The sequence below is a fragment of the Pezoporus flaviventris genome, unplaced genomic scaffold, assembly GCF_033815535.1.
Source record: "Pezoporus flaviventris isolate CSIRO_AGI_PZ_B2104156 unplaced genomic scaffold, CSIRO_AGI_Pfla_v1 ptg000078l, whole genome shotgun sequence".
In the NCBI taxonomy this organism is placed as follows: domain Eukaryota; kingdom Metazoa; phylum Chordata; class Aves; order Psittaciformes; family Psittacidae; genus Pezoporus; species Pezoporus flaviventris.
Window position 1 is genome coordinate 15,431,038 of NW_026892626.1, and position 22,847 is coordinate 15,453,884.

The following is a 22,847-nucleotide window of genomic DNA, read 5'->3' on the forward strand; positions in this document are numbered from 1 at the left end:
CCCTCTGCCCTGTGTAACTCCATGAAGCGTTTAATCATACAACTGTATTCAGCTTGGGCAATAAAAACCCCACGCCAGTTCTGATATTAATTGATTTTGGAAGTCAGCAGCTGGACTGAAAGTTACCATGGAGCTCCAGAAGTGAGAGCCTGATTCAATTGCTGGTTTACAGAATGGGTTTGAACATTTGGCAGTGTTCAATATTAAACGCCCTCCCCTCTTTGGGGGACAGTTGTTGCTAGTGGTGCGTGAGAACTCTGGAAACCCTCCTTTGCACTGTTGGATCATTAATAATACAGACTAAACTGTGAAGGCCTAATTATCAGGCAGGTTGGAATGGGGGTTATCACTTACAGGCATCAACAGAATTGATTATTAAGTGCTGCCTGGTTGAAGCAGGACCTTACAGCATGCAGGCTTCCTCCCTGGGCTGTGGGCAGAGGAAGCAATGTGGAATGACAGAAGAAGGTTGCTTTTGTTGGTAGTTCTGGCATTCGCTGTAGAGATACAGGGGAGTGGGAGAACTGAGGAAAAGACAGCGCTAAAAGCAGGAGCAAACCTTTACTTGAGCGCTGTGGGGGCTGCATGGTTTGGGCAATCCAACTGCTCTGCAGCTGAAGAACTTTTAGTTTGAGCCTGTGAGAGAGGGTGGAACAGCATGTAAGCATGTGTGCTTGCACATGCACAGGTGTGCTTGGGTGGAAAACTGAAACAGAGTGTTGTCTTGAAATGCTTAACCAGGTGACATTAATTGCACAGACTCAGTTTGTTCCTTTGCCTTTCCAAAATGTTACCAGTATGCTCAGAAAAGATAAAGCTGGTTTTGCATCCTGTTGGTATAAAGGATGGAAAGTGAAATCAGTTTCATAGCAGATAATATTCAGTAGACCTTTATGTGCCACTGTGTGATTCACCTCTTAATATATGGTGCCAGACTGGAGGAGAGCTGCCATAGAACAGTTCTATAGCACTAAAGGAAGTAACTTACTTGGTTATCAGATAAACAAGTAATGATGATAAACTAATAGTTTTAGTGCTCTTTTGTACCTGCTCGGAAAAAAATCCTAACCCTTTTCCTCTCTCCTGTTGCTGCTGTGATTTCAGGGTATCAGATCGCCTACCGTCTGGCCAGCAGCAGCCCGAACAAGTTCACAACGGTGGAGGTTGGCTCTACAGTCAGGCAGTTTACTGCTACAGATCTCACCCCTGAGTCAGCATACATCTTTCGGACATCTGCCAAGACCAGGCAGGGCTGGGGGGAGCCTCTGGAAGCCACAGTGATCACAACAGAAAAAAGAGGTAATGCTTGCAGCCACAAGTTGAAGGACTTCCTGTTGCATGCCTTGGAGCCTGTGCTGCACTTCGGGGAATTTTAATAACAGGCTACAGCCCATACACCTCCTCCTTCTCACCCCATAAACCTGCCCCAAACCATAGCAACATCATGATTTGAGAAACCGGGTGAGTAAGACAGACTTTTATGAGGCACAGTTCTTCTAACCTGCCAGGCTGTTAGAGATTGATTTTTCCATCAGCTGCTATATTGGCCATATGCAGCCTCCTTCTGCAGTCAGATCTTTTTTTCCACTCTCTCATTTTCTAGAAAGATTGAAATCTTAAGAAAGTAAGTGATGGATGAATTATATTGATTAGGGAATGCAAAATGAGAGGTGATGTTGCAGGATTTCTCCACAGCCCCTCCATTGTATGTCAGTCCTGACCTAACGTGTTAGTAATCATTCTGGCCTTTCTCTGCTGCACATTCAAGCAGAGTGTTTGCATCTGGATTGCCCAGAATTTTTCTCCTTCTTGTCTCAGCCATAAAATGGTTATTTGCATTCTGAATCTCCGATCAAATTCTGTTCTGTAGGGAACTTACTTGAAGAAAGCAGGAGTTACATGTGTATAAATGAAGCCAGATGCTTAGATACCAAACATATCAAAATGTGAAAGACATAAAGTATTGCAGAATCCACTCTGCATCGTTATTGTTTCTAATGCTTTGGCTCAAGTAACTGCTCCATTCTCCAGCCTTAGAACAGATCTCTAGAGCTGCCAGTTAGAAAAAAATGTATTTTCTACCTCTGCATGAGCATTTCTTATTTTTTAAAATTCAGTGCTAAAAGAGAATATATTGATAGAGAGCATGAGTGTGGGTTTTCCTCTGGTCTTGTACCATATGCCAACATGACTCCCTTGTGCATCACTGGATTTTTTGCCACCCTCACCCATTGCACTGTTGAATATTGATCTTTAAGAAAATGTCCTCAAAAATTAGAACCATTCAACTTCTGAGATTCATAAAAATTATAGTTCAGTGAGAAGCACACTTCAACAGGTAACTAGGGCAGACTTCCATTGATGTCTTTCAGCTATTGTTACCGCTTTTGCGTGTGCTTATGTGCCTGGTCTTGGCTTTTGCCCAAGCCTTGCTCTATAATACAACCAATTATATTTAGTTTTAGCTCTTAAAGTGTGCTTACTTAGCAAACTCTTGCATTAAGTCCTTTCTACACCTTGCAAGTCACTTAGAGCAAGAGTAAGGATTTCCCATGCTATTTGCCCACAGTATCTTCCTTATTATTTTCCTATAACTCTTCTAAAAGGGAAGATACTGGCCTGGCATTCAACCACCAGCAGCGAGGAGCTGTGGGGTGCAATTCAGCTGCTTCTGTCCTGTGTGGTTGGTGTTAAAATTCCCACTGGCACAGTTGTCCAGGTCATGTGCAGCCTCCCCAGTGCATAACAGTGCAGTCCTGAGAGAAAGAACCTCCAGGTCTGTATTAGGAAACTTAAATTGCCTCTGCTAAAGATACTGTCCATCAAAGAGAATTATCAGCTCAAGGTTTTGCCCACCGTTGTCTTTGATTGCTGTCAAAGTTTAAAGTCGAGTATGTGGAAGTTTCAAAAATGATCCACCATGCCAATAATGTGAGCACTCAAAGGTCAGAGCCTTTCCTTTTCAGTGAAGTGTGCTTACATTTCTCAGAACATGCGCAAGCTGTTGCTGGATACACAGTAGCTCAAGGCAGAACTTCCAGCTCCGCTGTGGAAACAATGATCCCTTGTTGCTATCAATGTTCTAAGGTTATCTTGAATAGACAAGTCATAGTATAAAATGAACCCTTTCTCTGTTTGATGGATGGCTCTGCTGTGTCTCTGTGCATGCTATGGAACCAAGTCCCAAAGCACTGAGAGTTAACTGAAGTGATCCCATATGTAAAGTGTAGAGAGAAGAATGTGTAATCTCACATCAGCAAGAGTGATGAGGGGATGATAAAGAAATTTATCCACTGCAGCTATTCTGCCAACAACGAAACAAACAAACCAACCTGAAACTTGTATATATGGCAATAAATACTCTACAGTGAAACGATATTTTATTTCCATTAATAAAAATGCATTTAATATCCTTATAGTCCTTGATGGCAGTCACAGAAATTCTCCTGAAAATTAGCAAAATCAGTCACTCTTGTCATTAGAAATTCCTTGGATGATCTCAGTATAAATCTTTGCAATGATACCTGTGATTTATAGATCCCAAGTTGCATTGTAGCTGTATTCTCCTGAGGTTCTTCTGTAGTGCTTTGAATCTGCACAGTGGTGTGATGCCCTCCACAATGGTTAACACCAGTGATCAGGGCAGAAGAGAGTCAGAAAATGTAAATGTAGTGAGAAACTAAAAGTAGTCCCTTGAGTCATATGACCTTGCCTTACATTCCTGCACAAAGAGCTCACCTTAGCACTTGCTTGTGGCTAAACGCCCATAAATAAACTCCTTATACAAATGGATTTGTACAAACAGTCAGGAAGTGTATCTTGCAACACATGAGATCTTAAGATCTCCCATTAGCAGCAGAAGGAAACCCAATCATGGGAGACTGACTGCAAGATCTGACCTGCCCAAAACTGCAAGCTGGTTAAAGCTTATCAGCAGAGAGTATTAAATCCCTGCACGACACTTGCTTCCCCTGGTAGAATAACCCTGAATACCTGTCTCAGCCTGTCAGTGTAAGGCATTGACCTTTTGCATTGTGCTCTGGCTCACAGGCTGCTGGCACTGAGGGCTTCCTCCAGCTAATAGCTTACAAGTGTTTGGGCACTGATGTCAGCAAGAGCATGCTGCAGAGAAATGCCAAAACATAAAGGAAATGGTTTTAGGGGGTGGCAGGGAAATGAAGTGCTCGCCATGCCGGCACTGTGAGGAACTGGGCAGGCAGAGGTGTATTTATGGAAACAAGTGCTGATGAAGTTGAATTGAATTGCTTCTCAAAAGCAAGTCACTGTGGTGTCTCCAATCAATTCCTGCTTTATTACATGCCACACATTTTAATCAGAATCAATAATCTTCATGATAAACAATTAAACAATTATTCCTCACTCTATAGAGTTTCTCTATTGAAATCGATGGAGTGCAGAGACACAGTGACGGGAAAGGAGATCTATATAGGAACAGTTGGGGACTGGCATGCTTACACCTGCATTATCATTCCCTGTCTTATCTAAAAGGTGTACGGGTAATTACTCTGGAGAGATCTCTTTTAGCATTGGCACTGGCTGGTTTGACTTTGCTGGTTCAAGGTTAGTGGGTATGAAGGGAAGAACTGGGGAGGTCTGGAAGTGAACTGCAGCAGGTGCTGAAGCCCCAGCTCTGCACCACATCCAAGCTTGGGTTTGGAATCATCAGCAGCAGGAGCTGCTGATGATTCCCAGTTCCTTGCCAGAGTGAGCTGGTGCAGGAATTCAGTATCAGATGTAAGTCATGCACTTGGAGTCCCCTACACAGCAGCCTGTTCCAGCTCATCTCTTCATCTTCTTCATGCCTCAACTGGGGAGCAGCCGGTGGAAAAGGATGCTACATAGCAGAGGGAGAACATAGTCCCATGGTACCAAGTAGTAAGTAGTTAAAAAAGTAGTAAGCACAGGTTAAAAAGTTAACTAATTTACAGGCAAATTCAGTCAAAAGAGCAACTGCAGTACACGCATAGCTGAGTTTAATTAGAGGTTTCCTTAATTTGCTTGGCTGCTGGTCCTAGTGATTCTTCCTTAACCTGCCAGGCTTAGACCAAGTTTGAGGTCTGTTTCTAGGAAGGTATATATTCAATTGAGACCTTGTATGCAGAATCGGTTTTACTGATCTTTGCAGTAGAAGGTTAAGGAATGGGATGGCTTTTATACTTTGGGCAAATCCAACACTTCAGTCTTCTGTGGCGTTAACCACTATGAAAATCTGATCAGGCTGACACGTTTTATGTTAGCTTGAATTTCCTGTCAAAGCAGCACCAAATTGTGGTTTACTTGCAGAACGACCAGCACCTCCCAGGCAGGTGATGACCCCCCAGGGTGATGTGACATCACGGAGTCTGCTGTTGACGTGGGTCCCTGGAAGTGATGGATCTTCACCAATACGGTATTTTACAGTCCAAGTGCGAGAGCTGCCGAACGGAGACTGGCAAACCTACTCCTCTTCCATCAGCCATGAGGCAACATCCTGCATTATTGAAAGGTACCATATGATCTCAGGCCAGCCTAGAAATTCCCATGCTTTCCCCTTCCAAGAGTTAGGAAACCAAAGCAAGCGTCACTCAGCTTCATAGTCTTTTGGGGGGAGAGAGGTTAAGTGAGGCCACTGTTCCTGTTTTAGAGGTGGTGTTATGAACAGCAGTTGAGAGATTTGGGGAAGGTCATGCAATAAATCTAATTAAAGCTGGACTGCAGTGCATCTTTTTGAAGCCTTTCCTGAAAGCTCAGCACCATAGATAACGTTCCTGAGGCTGTAAACGATAGGTAGCTACACAATGCTCTGTAAAATACACAACTAGTTAAAAATCCTTTCAGCAGTGACTGGTATTAAAATCCATTCTCAATGCTGCAATGCAATTATCTCTATATAAGCTTTTCCAGATGAAATGAGGACCATTTTTATCTGTATTTTCCATACTGAAGTTTATAGATAGCATCAGAATGTTTAAACTTTGTTACTCAGGCTTCATTATATCCTCAGTGATGCTGTTGTAATTAAACTCCTTGGAACAGCAGTGAAAGCAATTGAATGTCTGTGCAAAGGTACTTGTTTTGCTGTCCATTTCTCTGTTGACGAGCTAGTACAAATCAGATTATTTCTAAAAGGCCATGAGCTTTTGGAGAATCAAGTATTCAAAGCATCCGGATGCAGATTTTTCAGGTCTGTTAGAAAAATATCAGTGGCTATGGTGTATGGCAGCTCGCTGGTCATGTGCCAAAAAATACAGATCTGTTGCTATTCTTTTGTCTTAAATGCAGAAAAAATAAATCTTGTTAATTGTAAGTACAAATATAGACCTGATACATTGACGTTTGAGGTCTTACAGCCACCCTGAATTATACACAGTATCTTTCCAGTCAAAACCTGTAAAATCAAGGAAACCAACCATGTCATTTAGACTTGACATTGGCATTACTGAAAGCAAAAGATAGAGAAATTATCTGAGATTGCTCAAATTATTCAACTTGCTGTAGGTAATTAATAGTATCCTAATAGAGTGGCACTATTGAAGGAGATTTCTTCTCCCCCTTGCTAAAAGCATTTTCCTGTCAAAGTCCAGAAGAGAAGTACACAGGTGATGGGAGTGCTGCCCATCAGAATGCATTATCCCTTGCTGTTTAATTATTCCTTCCAAGTAACTTGCGTTTGTAGTAGGTGTTCTATCTGCCAGCTGATGGCTAGACGCTACCAATTAATTAGCTAAATCCCCCATAACTCACAGCTCTGCATTTCTAGCCTTTGCAAGTGACTCAAAATCAGCCTTCCCCCCCCCCCCCCCCCCACGTTCCTATGCCAAGCCAAGACAGAAGGATCTTTGCAAAGGTTATGTCAGCTGGAAATCACTCTTTGCATATCTTAAAGCACTGCATAGATAAAAGATCTGTAGGGAACCTGTTGTTATGCTCTTTATTAAATAATCCAGGTAATAGCATTAATTTGAAATTCAGTAGGAATAAAACACACTGATCAAACAGTATAGTGTAGAGGATTAGCCAGAAGGCTGGTGCTCAGAATTCCAGTGCCTGTTGTGCCCTGGCTGGCCCTGGGCACATTGCCAAGCTCCTCTCTGCTTATCCTCCTCATCCATGCACTGAGCATGAGCTGACCCACAGATCTGTTTTGAGGACATCTCAGGCAAAGCTCCTTGAAAGCCAGGTTTTGCGTAGCCATGGAAAACTTGAATGTCAGCACATCTTGTCCTTTCCAACAAGCCCCAGTCATAGGCTGCTCCATGAACTGCAACTTCATGGCTGTTTTCTGGAGCCTAACTCAGCTATGAATCCATGAATGTCTTCAGGAGCTCAGGCTAATGGAAATCTGAGTTGATGCTGATGGCAGCAAGATTGCAAACAGCCCCATGTCCAGAGGAAGCTGGGGGAGTCTGCAAAGAAAAGGCGATGTGGAGAAGAGACAAACTGCTCAATGTCTTTAGGTGCCAACGGGCAGGTTCTGTGTAGAGGCTTATTCTGAGGCCTTGCAATGATGCAGAGAGATTTCAACCTTTTTTTTGACATTCCACAGCTTGAACCCCTTCACCTCTTACAAACTGCGAGTGAAAGCAACCAATGACATTGGAGACAGTGACTTCAGTGCAGAGACTGAGGCAGTCACAACTCTGCAGGATGGTAAGCAAGGAGGGGAATCACCATGGGATGGGCAATGGGCTTGTTCCTGGGCTTGCTGGATCTGCTGCAATGCATTCTCCACTAGGACTGTGGAGTGAAAATTCTATAGCCAAATCAGTTTTGTTCATAGGAGATTGATACAGGTAGTAATGAGATGTGGCTGAATTAATAGCAGGCAACCTTAAGTGTCCTGCTGTGTCCTCTTATCATGAATCATACTTTCAGGAGTCTCAAAATGGAATTAAGTTCCATTTGATTGGCTTCCAGACTTTGCACTAACCATTATCTTTGCAGAAATTGAATAATTTACCAGATATCATTAAAAATAGATGCAGAACCATGCATACATTTGAAGAAGTTTCTTCAATTGTTTTCCCATACAATCTGCATCAGTCTGCAATATGGCAAAATTGCTGAGGCATAGGTAAGAAAGAGTATGAAGCTCCTGGAAACACAAGCATATAATTCTGCAGATCAGGGCTAATAAACTGTGAATGACATTGACAAGGCTTTTATTTTTAGCCTTAGAGATCAACTTCTAATTCCTTGATTGTATAAAGTCAGTGCCTGAATGCAGAAGTAGCTCTGATGTCTTGAACGGAGAAGGGAACTCTGTGAAGTGTGGGAAAGCATCACCACTTACCCTTGGCCTGGGAAATGGGGTAATACTGGTGTGCATCCATATATATTATGCTGGGAAGTAACCAGTATTTCATGAAGCTCAAGGAATGGCTAGTTAAATATGACACTGAGGTATAAAAACAGGAAACAGTTTTGCAGAAGAATGTTTCAAGAAGCTGGTCTTGAAGTCAGAAAAACAGAGAACAGAGCTCAGGAGTATCCTAAGTTCAAAAAGAACCTGTGTAATACTTGAATAACATGCCTAGCAGCCTTTTAAATGCATCCTTCCTCTCCCCCTTCCTCAACAGCAGCTGCTGTGTCAGTGCAGGCTGGAGCTAATGAGGCAGCACTGTCTCTTTCAGAATTTAAGATTTTATTTTCAATTCTCTTTGAATTTAGTTACAGTGGATCCAGAGTTGTGCTTGGCCTCCTCACAATGCAATGGGGAAATGCTGGGAAAGCTTCTCACCTTCTTACAAACTGTACATTTATTCTGCTGAGCAAACCTGGTTCTGCCACTAGAGCATTGCACTGTGGAGGGCTGTCAGCTCCTGATAAGCCGTATTTGAGCTGCTCTGGTGTGTGGGGGTATGTGCTGTAGGCTGTGGGCATAGGAATGGGTTAATCCATAGTAAATCAAGCTGTCCTACCTAAAATAGTCTGTGATGATGTGGCACAGACTCCTGAAAACAAGGTGGGCTTCCCCCAGCTGGGGCAAAAATATCATGGATATTGACACTTGCATGCAGCTGGTTGAACTTCCTTTCAAATGTGTATCCAGTTGTTTATGAGCAGCTGGCATGCTGCAGCCCCCTCCAGATTTATGCCCTTAGCTTTTCTCCTGTTCAAGTTGCCAAGGCCACAGGTAGAGCAAGCAATGTATGGGAAGTGGCTGGCTTCTGTCCAGATTGTAATAGTCATATCCACCACGTCGCTTTTGAGACCCACCATGTAGTAGCTGGGATAGAAGATTTTCTTCAGCAGTGAAGAAAGAGAACCTGATGAATAAAAGCCACCCTTTTTCCACCCTGATGTTATAACTGCTTTGGTTACCTCTTATTTCTTGTTTAGTTCCAGGTGAACCACCCAGTTCTGTGTTAGTAACTCCTCATACAACTTCATCTGTACTTGTGCAGTGGCAGGTAAGTAACATGAAAAGTTTTGATGTTTCTGGAACAATTTTTTGGCTGCTTTGACTTGGTGGTACAGTTCAAGGGACATTTTCTTGAGCTTGGAAGCATTGTTGTAAAGTTGAAGGACTGCAGCTACTTCCTTATTTTTCTGATCATGGCATATATTTTAGCACTGGATGGAAATTTCTGGCAATTGCTACTGCTTTGTGTCCCATGAGGGGAAGCTTGAGAGTTAACAGAGTTGCTGTAGCGGTGCCCAAGTTCATTGCCTGTACAGATTCTCCTGTCCTTCCATTGATATCAATAGATGCGCAGCTTTACACTGAAAACATTTAGCAGAGTGTGGAATTGGTAGAGATCAGGTAATCAAAAGCTTACTGTCACTCACGTCGCATTATCCTCCTTCAGCTGCTGAAATAATCAGAAGTGCTTGCTGTGCCTGAGATCCTGTTCATACCTGTGAGGAACTCCACATGCCCTTTTGGCTCTTTGAGGGCTAAAATCTGAGATTTCTTCAGAGAAAAGAAAGGAAGTTTGAGCTCTTCGTAACATCTCTGAGTTGGATATGAAACTATTCATGCCAAGTGTGCGTTTTATACAGGCATTTCCTCTGCCTTCCTTTATCTTTCAATAGTGGCCTCCTGGGAGATGCTGGAACATTTTGTGACCCCAGTGCCTGAGGCTGCTTTTTGCAGAGTGAGCATTAACAGAGGGAACCCAGTGGGGTACTGCACGTTATCCATAACCTATCCTGGAAAGCCTTTGCCCACCCTGCTCTCGGGACAGTGTCCCACACACATAATAAGGATAACTTTGGACAGATTACATTGTAGTGAAAAATGTACATATGCATTTACAGTACAGATGAGGCTCCTTGCATTTTTGGAAGAAAAATATATGTATGAGGGTCTGTTTATTGCTATGCAGCAGCACTTTAAAAATATGCCTGGCTGTACTGCTGGCTTCCTGGCCCAAGTTTATGCAGCAGAATACTGAGCAGCAGCATTGCTTACAGCATGTTGAATAAATAGGAGATATGTTGAACAGGTTTACCAAAGGAATTTTGGAGAGATGTAAATCTACCATCCCACCTAGTAATAAAAGCCCCCAGTGAAGGAAGAAAGGTATACCAAGAGAGGACAGAGGATGTGAGGCATGATATACTGCAGAAAAAAACATTCCCCCAACTGACTGATTATCGGTGTGTAGTTAATGTGAAATAGATGGTTGTTTAGGTAATTGGATGCTTTTTATTTCACGAAAATGAAATGGGGTTGTTGTGCCAGAGCCTTCTCAAGGGAGTTGTGGGCGATTATATGTCATTACTACGTGTGTATTAATAGGTCCTGGTAGTTCAACTATACTATATTTTTCAAATAAACAAAAATCTTCAAGTCCCACAATAGCCTCCAATTAGGAGAAAGTTTCACAACAGTGCCTAAGAAATACTGTAAACTGAAACCAGCACTTGAGCTAAATGGGGAGTAGATTTCTGAGCAAAGCTACATTTTTAACTTGAAGCTGTGTTAATAATTCACCAAACAAACTGGAGATGCACTATCTGGGCTTTCAGCTGCTGGGTCCAATCACTCCATAATTTTTAAATTTCAAGTAGAAGAAAGTATGTAATTTCCATTGAGATCTGTGGTATCAATAATGCAAGGTTAGTTCAGATGTTCTGGAGGATGTTACGGTTAACATCAGGATCATGTAGTTCTGCTTCTACCTTAGAGATAGCAATTATTCAAACTTACATTTTAGTCTTTTCTTTTTCTTTTTTTTTTTTAAAGCAGCATGAAAATGTTTCTCTTACTTCTGTACAACATTACAGACTACCACTCGTAATCATTTTACGTATTTCAGCAGATCCCTCAGGCCTTCCTGCAAACCCCTAAATAATCCATTACATCAAAAGCAGAGTTTTGTCCGTGAAAGACAGATAGGAAGGGGAAGACCTGACCTTTTAGCAGAGTACCCTTTTCAGGAAGGAATTATCATTTCCATGGCAAGGAGAAAGGCAGTTTTCAAGCCATTTATTTTCTAAGCTTTCCTGTCCTAAATTTAAAGGAAGAAAAAACTGGAGAAACATATGAAAGCATAAGAAAACAATGCTTGCTATCAACAAATCAGTGTTGTACCACAATGAGGGATTAAGCTTTATCTTTAGGCTGTTATATGGCAGAGCAGGGAGTAACAATCTCTTTCTCAGCTTCAGCAGTGTTTTCTTTTTAGGATTCTGTCAGATACTCCACCTCAACCTTTATTATTATTATTATTATCATTATTATTTAAAAATATATTAATAGTTAAAATAAATAGGAAAAGATTTTGGATCTTTCCAAGAGCACCTTCCTTCTAGGTAACAATTACGTGAAACACAAATCCATGGAACGGTCACTGTCTTTTTCATTGTGTGAAGTCCATGTCCATGCTGGATAGGCTTTGTTTTCTTGCAGCCTCTCTTCTCCTTTTGGTGATGCACTCAAGTTGTATCTTGGTAGGATAGTGCTTCCCTCTAGCCTGTCTGGAAAATGCACCTCATGCTTTGTGTTGTGACTTCTCCCTGCCAGGATAGAGGGAGGCAAGGATGTTGCTGTGGTGTGGAGCCCTCTGCTACAGCATCGTCAGAGCTAAAGCAACTTCAGTGTAATACAGAAAACCAAAGGAGAAAGTCAGAAGAATGGAAAAGAAAAAAAGGATCATGATAGATACATGAGTAATTTCCAGTAAACCAGATCTCATCTTCTCCACCTTTGGAGAACATTTCAGTTGGTCCATGAGTGATCATGTCATCAGGCAGCCCTGGAGAAGGCTGTCACTTTGTTTGGTCTATTTGCTTAGTCTCTTGGACAAGGGGGCTTAATCTGAGACTAGCAAAGGCTGTTGTACAAGAGGCTGATTTATTTGCCTTGTACAATGGAGCCTGAGAGGGAATATGATTGCCCTTTTCAAAATACATCACAGGTGTAAACACCCCTTAGGGAGAAGAACAGTATAACCCAAAAGGCAATGTTAGCACAGTAACAAATGGTTATAGACTAGCTATGAATTATTTAAATTGAAAATTAAATGAAGGTTTCTAACCACCCAGGTAGTGAGGCTTGGAACAGCTTTCCAGTAGAAATACTGGGAAGCAGGAAAATCACCATGTTTTTTGGTGGAATTTCTGATTGTGAAATGGACTTTAAGAAGGTGACTTTCTGCAATCTTGAAGGCCTAGTCCTGATGATTCCAGAGGTCTTTCACAATCTTCATTCCTAGGTCATTCTGTAAGGCAGATGCTAAGTAATAATGAAAGGTGGTCAGAGTTTCTCCAAGGGATAGAGCACAATAATGAGCATAAAATGATGATGAATGAGGTTCTCCAACCATGCAGAGCAAATACAGCAAAATCTTAGGACTACTGGACTGCTTTCAGCAGGCTCTGGGCAGGGCAACTGCCAAAGAAGGCTGCTTCTTGCAGGAGTATTTCTCCTCCTTTTCCTAGTAGCTGTGTAGCTTTTTTACACACTGCTTTGCGTAATTTTCTTTTTTGGTTTCCATATACTACAATCTTTCTACTTAATTCCTTCAGCCAAAGCAAAGCCTCTGCCCTGAGACAGGACTGCCCGTGCTGTCCTCTTGCCATCATAATGAAGTAATGGAAAATTCTTGTCATTTCTGGAAGCAGAATACTAGGTTATTACCAAATATCTTCCCCCTTTGCTAGTCTTCCTTTCTTCATTAAAATTACATGTGGTATTACATTGTATTGTGACAGCGTTACACACCAGCCACATTGGGCTGGTTTTCCTTAGTAGAGTTCTCAAGACTGCTAGGGATCTTTCTGGATTAAAGGTGAGATCATCATTAAAATCCTTTTCATTTATACTTTCAGCCTCTTAAATTTCAGTACAAGAATCTTTAGAAGATAAATGGCTCAGGGCATCTTTTCTTCTCTGCAGTTCTTAGCCTGTATTAGACTCATGAAAGTAATTTTTTTCACCAAACATAAAGAATCCCTCTGCTTGTCTCTATTTAAGCAAGCCATTCAGACAAAAATCTCCTTTTCAGTGTTCTGGCTGTGTATCTCTATCTGAAGCAAGATGTGAGGGGCTGCTGATAATCCTTGCTGAGGTACTATGTCTTTGAGCAGCTTCCAGGATGTTGCAGAAGGAAAAAAACCTCATATCTAGGTCAGCTCTGTGGTCATACATCCTGTACTGCTCCAAGCTGTTATGGGGGAGACCTATTGGATTGGACCTATGCAACACACCAGAGTCCATTGTACTGTGACTCTTCCCTAAATACCTGTCTGAGGCTACTAGATGTATTTTCATCTTCCTAATCATAGCTGGAATACACCAATTCTTTGTTATTTTCTCATGTCTTTTCAGTAAAATCATGCCAAATGAAGAATGTTGTATGAACAGTCCCTGAGGAAAATAACCACTATAGAAATGCTGTCTTTGACAAAATAATTTCTTTCCTTTTGTCTCAGAAGAAGTGAAATACTGTTTTGCTGTTCCACTGTTGGTGGCCAGCACTATGCACTTTCAGGGGCATGCTTATTTATGTTCTTTGTCACACACAAGTTTCTGTGCACCAAGAAGGAAAGGAGCTTAGCTCTTAGTGTAGTGCATCAGGTGTCAGTCTTGAATAAAGAGCCTTTTGTAACTGCCACAGCTGAGTGAAATCATCAAAGTTGCCTTTAACTTGTGTTTTTCAAATCACAGAACCTTTGATGCTGTATATTCCCTTTATATTATTCATGTCTGTTTTCACCAGAGAGCACTATGTCCCTTTACACAGGACCAGTGTCAGCTACTGCCTCTTGTGATGGATGTTTGTTGCAATGCTCATCTTAACAAGCCTTTTCTTATACGAATGTTTTTCAGCCACCCAAAGTTGAGAGCCTAAATGGCTTGCTCTTGGGATACCGGATCTACTATCGGGAGCTGGATTATGACACTGGATCTGGAACAGAAACCAAAAACATCCAGAGCCCTTCAGCTTTAAGAGCAGAGCTCACACGTAAGCCTGTGTTTTGGACCTTGTAATACCCCCGAATGGTAATCTGTCATTATGCCAAGCACTGTATGCTCTCTTGCCCCATGGAAGTAACACACATTTATGTCTAAGAGTGCTTGGGATAATCTAACTTTTACAAACTGAGGCTGAAGATGCTGAAAAATGGTTGTAACTTCTGTCTAATCAGCATCACTTGTAACGGTACCTGCTAATCTATGCCAGCATGCTCAAATTTATGTTCTGTCCCCCATATAGCCTCTGATTTCCTGCTTTCTGCTACCTCCATTTCATGATTACCCTGGTATACTTTGTTCTGCCATCAGTCAGAAGAGGGAGTACATATTCCTCAGTGGGAACCTTTTCCTTTCTTGTTATTTTTTAGTATTTTTGATAATTGACAGTTTGGTTTTGTAGTACCAGAAAACAGATGAGGAGAAATGTTAAACAGAATTTTTAGAATTTCAAAGTGCTTGTCCCTACTTTGGAAGTCAATAGCAAAAATGAGCAAGAATTTTAAGGTGCATGTTTGCCATGTTAGTCACTGGGATTTTTTGGCTCACATGGAAGGAAGGTGCAGAGGAATGCTAGAAAAATAAAAAGGATTTTTAGGTAAAAGCTAGAAAGGAAATCAGAGGGAAGAATAGGCAGAATAAGATGATTTGAGGCAAAGATGTGAGCACTCAGTAGCTTGACAGATATGTATGGCCCAGGAATGAGACGTGCTCACAGAGGGGTCAGCTTTTGTCCTGCTTGATGTGGAATATTCAGAATAAGATAATACTCCAAGAGCAGCAGAATAGGGTTGAGTGAGACTATTTTAATATCTTAAATCCTCTTCCATGTTTCCCTGAGCCCATAAAAGTGGTTTCTACAGAGGGAGAGTAGTTTGTATGGAGGTATGGAAAAAGTGGATGCTTTAAATATAACGTAAGCACCTAACTCTGACCTCACTTATGCAGTCAGTGATGAATGAGACTTCTCAGACTGCATGCAGTTTTAACCAGGAGAGAGTAGAGATGTAAAGCTCCTACAGGTGTAAGTATTCATAAGGGATTTTTCCAGACAAAAGCTGGCTATGTATATAATCATGAAATAATGACTTTGGATGCTCTCTAGTCTCACAAGCCAGGGAACCTGTGAAACCTACTGGTTTCCTGTCTTCCCTCTTCTTGGCTGGCCCTGCAGCTATGTTCATAATAGCTGTAGAGTAGAAAAAAATGTGCTGTACTTCTCCAGGAAGTCAAGAGAGAAAGGGGTGGAGAAAAGTGTATTTTAAGAGGAATTTCCCTCTCTCTCCTCATAATCTGACAATCCTCACCTTAACACCTCTGTTACTCACTGACCTGCAGTTTTGCACAGCTTAGCATATTATTACAATTCACTCACAGCAGGAATACTGAATTCTGTAAGTGAAGCTGTGGGGAATCTAACACACATTTAAAGAAATAGGTTCTGTTCTATTGTAAGTGTTGGCTTTTTGTGGCCCACGTTCCAGGTCTTTACCCTGCAGCTCTTAAGGTTTTGAATTTTGTGTGTTGAGAAGTGTCAGAACATTTCTGTGTTGTATATTTGTGAGATTCTCTGTTTGAGGAGGAAATGAAACAGCCCCGTGTGAGTGACATGCTTTTGATGTGTTATGAGAGAGTGATGTGATTTTATTGCCCTTCAAGGTATAGTCCTAAAGCTCAAACTGTGTATGTGTGTGCTGCATCATTTGCCTCTGTCTGCTGTACATCATTTGCAATAACTATTTCCTTGCACTGTAACAAGCTTTCTGCTTTGCTTACCCTGAATAGCCCAAAGCAGCTTCAAGACAGTGAACAGCAGCTCTGCATTAACGACGTATGAATTAACACGTAAGTGCATATTGCCTTTAGATGAGACTCTTTGTAATGGTTCAAAATACACTACAGGCAAACTCCTATGGTTGTCCTCAGTGGATCTAGTAGAAATCAACACAGATTAATGATTCTGCTTCTTTGAGCTTCTTTTTCTTTAAGCCTTAGCATTCCCTACACCAAGAGGCACTGATGATGCAAGTAGGTAGCTGTTGTAAAAATGTGGCTGCTGGGAAGGTAAAACATTATTGACTGTAACAACCCAGTATTGCTGATGCTAAATGAATTTTGATTCGCTTGCTACATATTTTGCAGTCCATCTGAGTTTAGCTGCATCACATCATTAGTCCTGTGATTCGAGCATTGCAATGCTCAGGCATTCTGTGGAGTAGGAGTCCAGTTTAGAGTGAGCCCAATGAATTTATGTGCATCTCCAGAGGTGTTTTCAATTGGAAATGAATAAAATAGCATTCGACAGAGTTAAAAGGCAAGTTGCTTTGTGGTGGTGATGGTTCACTAGATAGGTTTTGCCCAAGGCTTTTGAGTCACAGATTGTGATGAGCTAAAAAAAAATGAAGCCCTATCCCCACTGAAACTTGCATGCATGAACTCTCACGTGTTCCATTTTCGTCCACATCCCGTTAACACTAACATCTCCTTTCTGACTTTTCATGGCAGCAATTAAAGTTTCCTTGTACAAGCTACCCAGTACTATATCTTATATATATTACTGGGGTTTGTTTATTTGTTTGTTTACAAACTTAGTAGCGTTACTGCTGGTGTGCTTGCTCCATGTTTTGCAGTCCATCTGAGTTTAATGGTATCACATATATCAGATATCATTTGTGGTGTGCCTGAGACTGGGGAATGATGCTGGACTATGAGTCACATACAGGAGCACAACAGTTGTAAACACTTCCATGAAACTGAATCTGATGAACCTGTATGATTAGGCTTATTAAACCTTGCCAAACTGATGGCATACTGTCAGCCACAGAGTTAAAGGTACTATCTGATTCATAAATAGCAGCGGATGTTATTGGCAAAGGGAGAAACTTGGACCCCTGGCCATGTGTGTCTTAATCAATTCAGTGCTCATCTAAATAGGGCAATTTATATTATTGATCTCTCCCTTACTCTTAATTTCACTGCTAAATATTGTGGCTGATAAATATTTGTTAGGATTGATTCTTTCATCCTGAAAAAGCAAAGTCTGAAACTGCTCAGGCGCTGCCTCCCCTGCTGACATTGACATGATTTCTCCTTCACCCTTGTTTGCATCTGTTAATTACCCTCATACAATTGGGTTCTCTAGATCTGTTCGCACTGCTCTCACTCTCCTACCTCATCTGTCAGAGTAACTTCTGTATGTTGGCAAAGAAATTGGTTGCCAAATTGAGTCTAGACTCCAAATTCTCCTTTCTCTTTGTGATTGATGTTCAGGCTGTGGTCACTTTGAAGAAGAGCTACCCATGCAGTGCTTCAGATGGGACTCCAGATTCCCCACTGGAGATCTTCTGCAGCCTGCTTCAGCCGTGACATTCTTGAGCCGTGCAGTTGCTAAATCATTCCTTAGGTCAAAGTCCCTGGGGTTAGGCAAAGGCTTGAAACCGCTTTTCTACCACGAGATCACAATGAGCCGGTAAAGCTCATTCAAAGCAAAGTCCTGCCTTTTGGGGTCATTGAAAATGACCTGGCAGTATTCTTCTAGCTAGTTACTCATCAGGAATGATTCCTCCTACTGAAGCAACAATGTGAGGAAACACTGGAAAACCCTGCCGTTTCATTGCAAAGATCTTTCATAATTAGGCAAATCCTGCAGTGATGTGTGAGTTAAGGAAGAAAGGAAGTAGATGTTGCATCATTGTACTGTTCTAATGCCATGTTTCACAAGAGGGAAGTCTGGTGATAAAGGGGTGATGAAGTCTTGATAATATAAATAATATTCTATAATATGTAATAGAATAATGTAATATTTTACTTTTGCAGAGTTGAAGAAATACAAGAGATATGAAGTATTAATGACAGCATATAATATAATTGGTGAGAGCCCTACCAGCGCACCAGTGGAAGTGTTTGTGGGTGAAGCAGGTAGGTAAAGGAAAATCAGTTTAGTTTATTTCTTTAAGTTACCAGAATGTTTTAGTATTCTCCAGAGAATATTCAATATTTGTCCCAGAAAAGGGATGGTGAAAAATTCCCAGTCATGATCACTAACAGTTTCTTTTAGCATCCTCTCCAGGAATAGGTTGTCACTGACAGTTCCTTGCCATATGAAAGCCAGTGGGTCTACACAAACAAGGGGAGAAAAGGCATTTGAAAGAAAGAAGAGAAAATCTGTTTGGAGTTGCAGGAGGATGACTGTTCATACCAAATTAGCTTGAGGGAAAAACTGACTCAAGTTAAAGAAGTGAAAAGTGGAGCACAGGGAAGCCACAAGGGAAAAGAAACAAAACTACAAAACAAGGGAGGCTTGAAAAGCTGCTTCTTTTATTTTATAACTCTCTGTGTAGAGACATTGCCTGTGTGGAGACATACAGCCTGCATGCCTGTGCCACACCTTGCTGTATTTTTATACTCTTGAAGTCAAGAAGACACTATGTCTAGTTTACTGCTAGCTTTGGAGGCATAGATGATGATTACACTAGGAACATACAGACTTTATAGCTGCATCCAGCCTCTACAAAAGCTGAGGGTCATGCCTTTGCTTATTATGGGTCTACTGCATGAATCCAGGCTGTATTTATGAAATGTAACTTGTCCATCATGTTAAAATCCCTCCATTGAAAGGCTGGAGGTGGAAATAAGGATGAGACAGTTAACCAGACACATTCTTTGAATGCTTTGTGAAACTGGTGATTTTGCAGAGCCCAGATAACCTGCAGCTGAGTCTATTCTGGGTAACTCTACCCAGAGAAGCGCAGGACTGGAAAGCTGATGTCTTCTTCACAGCCACAGCAGCAGTGCTGTATTTATGGTGACCCCAGCTGGGAAGAGGCTGGTGCTGAAATAGTTGTTAGTTATGGTATCAATTTCTGCAGCAGTATCTTTTGAAGCTTAGAACAAGAATAGGCAACACACACCCTCCTGTTGTTCACTCTGCTGCTGTGAAGGGATCTGATTACACTTCTGTTCTTCTGTCTCAAGGCTAGGATGTAGAAGCTATCAAACCCAGCAATAATTCATTTTATTCTTATTCATTAAATATTCTATTGCTGAAAACTAAGCAAAGCACATCTTTTTTAAACCCTACTGCACATTTTTTAAACTCTACTTAACCTTTTCATTTCAAATATGGTGAAACATTCACTGTCTGCCTCTGAAAACATCATAAATTAATCAGAGCAGCATGGTTCTGCAGGCAGCTGGCAATATTTACATCTTTTTCTAGTTTGCTGCTGCTCTTACTTGTGCAACTGCAGTGAAGAAAGCCCCAAGTGGAGCCAACTGTAGCTGGCTTCAAAATACATTTTTTGTTTCAGAGCTCAATATCTCACTGCTGCAAATGGACCAGCACGTGCATTTATACACATGTACACAGCACAGAAAGTCAGATGGGGAAAACAAGGAAATGCTGATACATAGTGTCTTTTAATCCCACTGTCCAGGTCTTCCTTATCATAACTCAGATAGAGAACAAGGCAGTGAAAGAAGCCAAACTTGGGAGGAAACTGATACATCCAGAAGGCTTTTTTTCACAGGCAGGACTGGTGTATCTGAAGTTTTAGCATGCCTCTGATGGTTTTTTTTAGAGATCCTGCATTTACCTCTGGTTAGGGACAAGCCAGGTTCATGTGGTAGAAATGATGAATGTAGGATCTTCCTGCCAATTTTCACTCTTGTTGTGTGAAGTTATTACACTTTGTTATAGAACTGCCTCTTCCACCTCCAGAACTGGCTGTGATTTATACTGTGAGTAAAGTGATTGGAGCTGGTATTGCAATTTAAGTTTCAAATTGATTTGTGACACCTTTGAGTTTAAGTGTGCTGTGGAAATACAAGTTTTTTGTTGTTATTGTTTGCTTGATGTTCTTACCCCTGGTAAAGGCAGTTAAGCAGTAAGCTGGAAAAAATGGGTCTGCTTAGCTTCAGCAACTGGAGCATCCATGTTAAAAATAGAGAAAACCTGCCCAATAAACAAGTGCTGACAACACAGGCATAGCACTAAACACAAAATGACTGAAGGGAACCAGTCTCCAGGCTGAAAGGCCCATATAGCATGTATCTCAGTATTGTTAAATAACGCTTCCTTCTTCCATATGTGTTCCAGTAATTCAGGTAGGTGCAAGAACATTCCTCTCTCAGTTGTAAAAAAGAATATACAGCACTTGCCTTTGGGAAAGTGTGCTGGGTTTAGACCAGCTCAGTCAAATACCCAATACTGTGCAGTTTTGGTTGGTGTTTCATACAGTGTGGGGCACTTGGGAATAATACAGAGGGTTGATGGGCTGTTCAGCTTCTGTGTCTGGTGCAGGCAGATGAATGATGCAGAAGGAAATGTGTCTAATTCGTTGCTTCCTCCTTGTCCTCTCCTCTGTTAGACTGGAAGATTTTCCTATCCTCGTATCTGGATTTTTACAATAAAAGCTCCAGTAATGGAACCTCCTGGCAAATTTGGAACAGAAAAAACATTAAAACCAACCTTCTGCCAGATTGGCCAATCAAACAAAAAACACCCAATGGGAAGGTTCCCTTAAGTCCTGGAGTGCCACTGAGCTGTACCCTAGTCAACAGCCTCCCTAGGCAGCCCAAGTGCTCAGGTCTCACTTGCCTCTGACTGATGAGCAGGGGGAGATTTGGAGAGAGAACAGCCTGCTCGTACGCAACAGGCCAGACCAGAGTGACAGACCTCTGTATCCTGACTTGCCTGGTGAATAAAGGAGCTGGATGCAAATGGTTTGGGGTTTGGTGATGTGGTTTGGAGCAAAACCTTTTTCTTTTTACAGTAGCCCATAAGATCAAAGGCTCAAAACTGAGTTCTGCCTGAATGTTTGCAAAACTCACTGGCATGGAGAGCAATTCTTCCTCATGTCAGGAGGGTGGGCTGGGATTCCTTGTTCTCAGCACAGCCAGGAAGGATGCGCTGCCTGCTCAGTCTGAACAGAGCCAGTTCCTTCCCCCACCTGCCTCAAGCATCTGGATCTCTCTCCTTCACAGACTAGAAGATTCTTGTAATTTTGCCTTTCTAGAGCTGGCTGCAGCTCTGCCCTGCTCATTAGAGAATCATGTGCATCTCCTGACAAATGACAGAAAAATTGAAAGCCACCACTTGCAGAAATTAGGAAGGCAGTCACAGCCCCACTGCAAACCCCCTTCTCGCCTTGTTAATTCATTTAACAGTTCAGCTGTCAGGGATGCTGGCTTTGATTGGAAAGTCAGTGAGTGTTCAGCAAGAGGCTGGGTACTGATATTCATCCCAGCCCTAAATGCAGCTGCTACCAGAGGTGCTGTTCTGCTCAACTGAAATTAAGACTCTGTTAGAGCAGCCACTATATCAAGAGCTTTATTCTACCAGGTTGCTGTCACTATCTGATTGTGTGGTGGGCTCTGGAGTTGAGGAGAGTCCACCACCTGCATTTTAATTAAAGAGATTGGGGCAGGCGTGCTTCACCTAATCTGGGAAGGTGAATAAAATGGAAGGTAACAATACAAATCCTCTGCTAACGAGCCTGCAGCCTCCAGTGCTTCTCCCATATACTCAAAGCTGGCTTGGATGAAAAATAATGGAATTCATAATTTCTTCCAGCAGCTGCTGCCAGAGGAGAGTGTGTGTGCACGGAGAGGAAGTAGCAGAAGGGGTGAAGTGCACCCAGAGACACTAGCCTTTAAACTGGTTGTAAATCCATTTGTGTGAAGAAGGGAGTGACTTGTGTCATTATAACTGATGGTGACATTGGTGACCTTCAGAATTCACAAGAAATGATGAGGGTGGTTTGTTGTTGTTACTGTTCTTTTTAATAACAACCTCTGAATGCAGGTAGAGCAGTGGGAAAGACAAGCAGTAAGAAGAGCTGGGAGACAGATCCTCTTCTTAGAAGTCAGCTGTTGAAATGCTGCCTTGGTTGTACCATTATCTTTCAGAAAAGGTTTCGTGGCTGTCTTGCTTTCTTCCAAGTGAAATTGTAGCTTGGAAAGGAACAGGGGTGGGACAGGTGGTCAGCTGCTTCTTACCTCTCTTTTCTTACTGTCTTAGAAAACCTGAGTCTACCTCTTGGTGCAAAGCTAGGAGACACCAAAGCAAATGTCCCACTGTTACCTCCAGTTATCCTCTGCCCTTCTGCCTGCAGCTCCACACCTGTTCCTGAAGCTCACAGTCTTTATTTTGTTCACCATAGCTGACATATGTAAGGAAGCTCTGCTCTGCCAGTAGCATCAGGGGACACACTCAGAGCTGCCTGACCATGTCCAGCATTTTACAGGCAAGAAATAAAAACCATCTGGAAAGCTCCAAGGCCAAAGATAGTGATTTAGGTTTTCCTCCTAAGGAGGAAAGAGTAAGGAAGCAAAGACTTAACTCCATGCACCTGGCTCCCCTTTATAAACTGCTTCTACCAAAGAGCTCTTGTCGCTTCTTACCTGATTATATGTGCTTGGA

At 41.9% G+C, this 22,847-nt stretch overlaps 1 protein-coding gene across 1 annotated transcript in view; it reads left to right on the forward strand.

The window, feature by feature from the left end:
* SDK1 (sidekick cell adhesion molecule 1) overlaps positions 1-22,847 on the forward strand; it is a 418,839-nt gene that overhangs the window by 351,852 nt on the left and 44,140 nt on the right. The window contains exons 30-36 of the mRNA XM_061473901.1: positions 1,105-1,299; positions 5,305-5,506; positions 7,547-7,650; positions 9,343-9,413; positions 14,282-14,417; positions 16,211-16,270; positions 18,242-18,343. Of these exons, the coding sequence (XP_061329885.1) occupies positions 1,105-1,299; positions 5,305-5,506; positions 7,547-7,650; positions 9,343-9,413; positions 14,282-14,417; positions 16,211-16,270; positions 18,242-18,343 (870 nt within the window). The remainder of the gene's footprint in view (positions 1-1,104; positions 1,300-5,304; positions 5,507-7,546; positions 7,651-9,342; positions 9,414-14,281; positions 14,418-16,210; positions 16,271-18,241; positions 18,344-22,847) is intronic.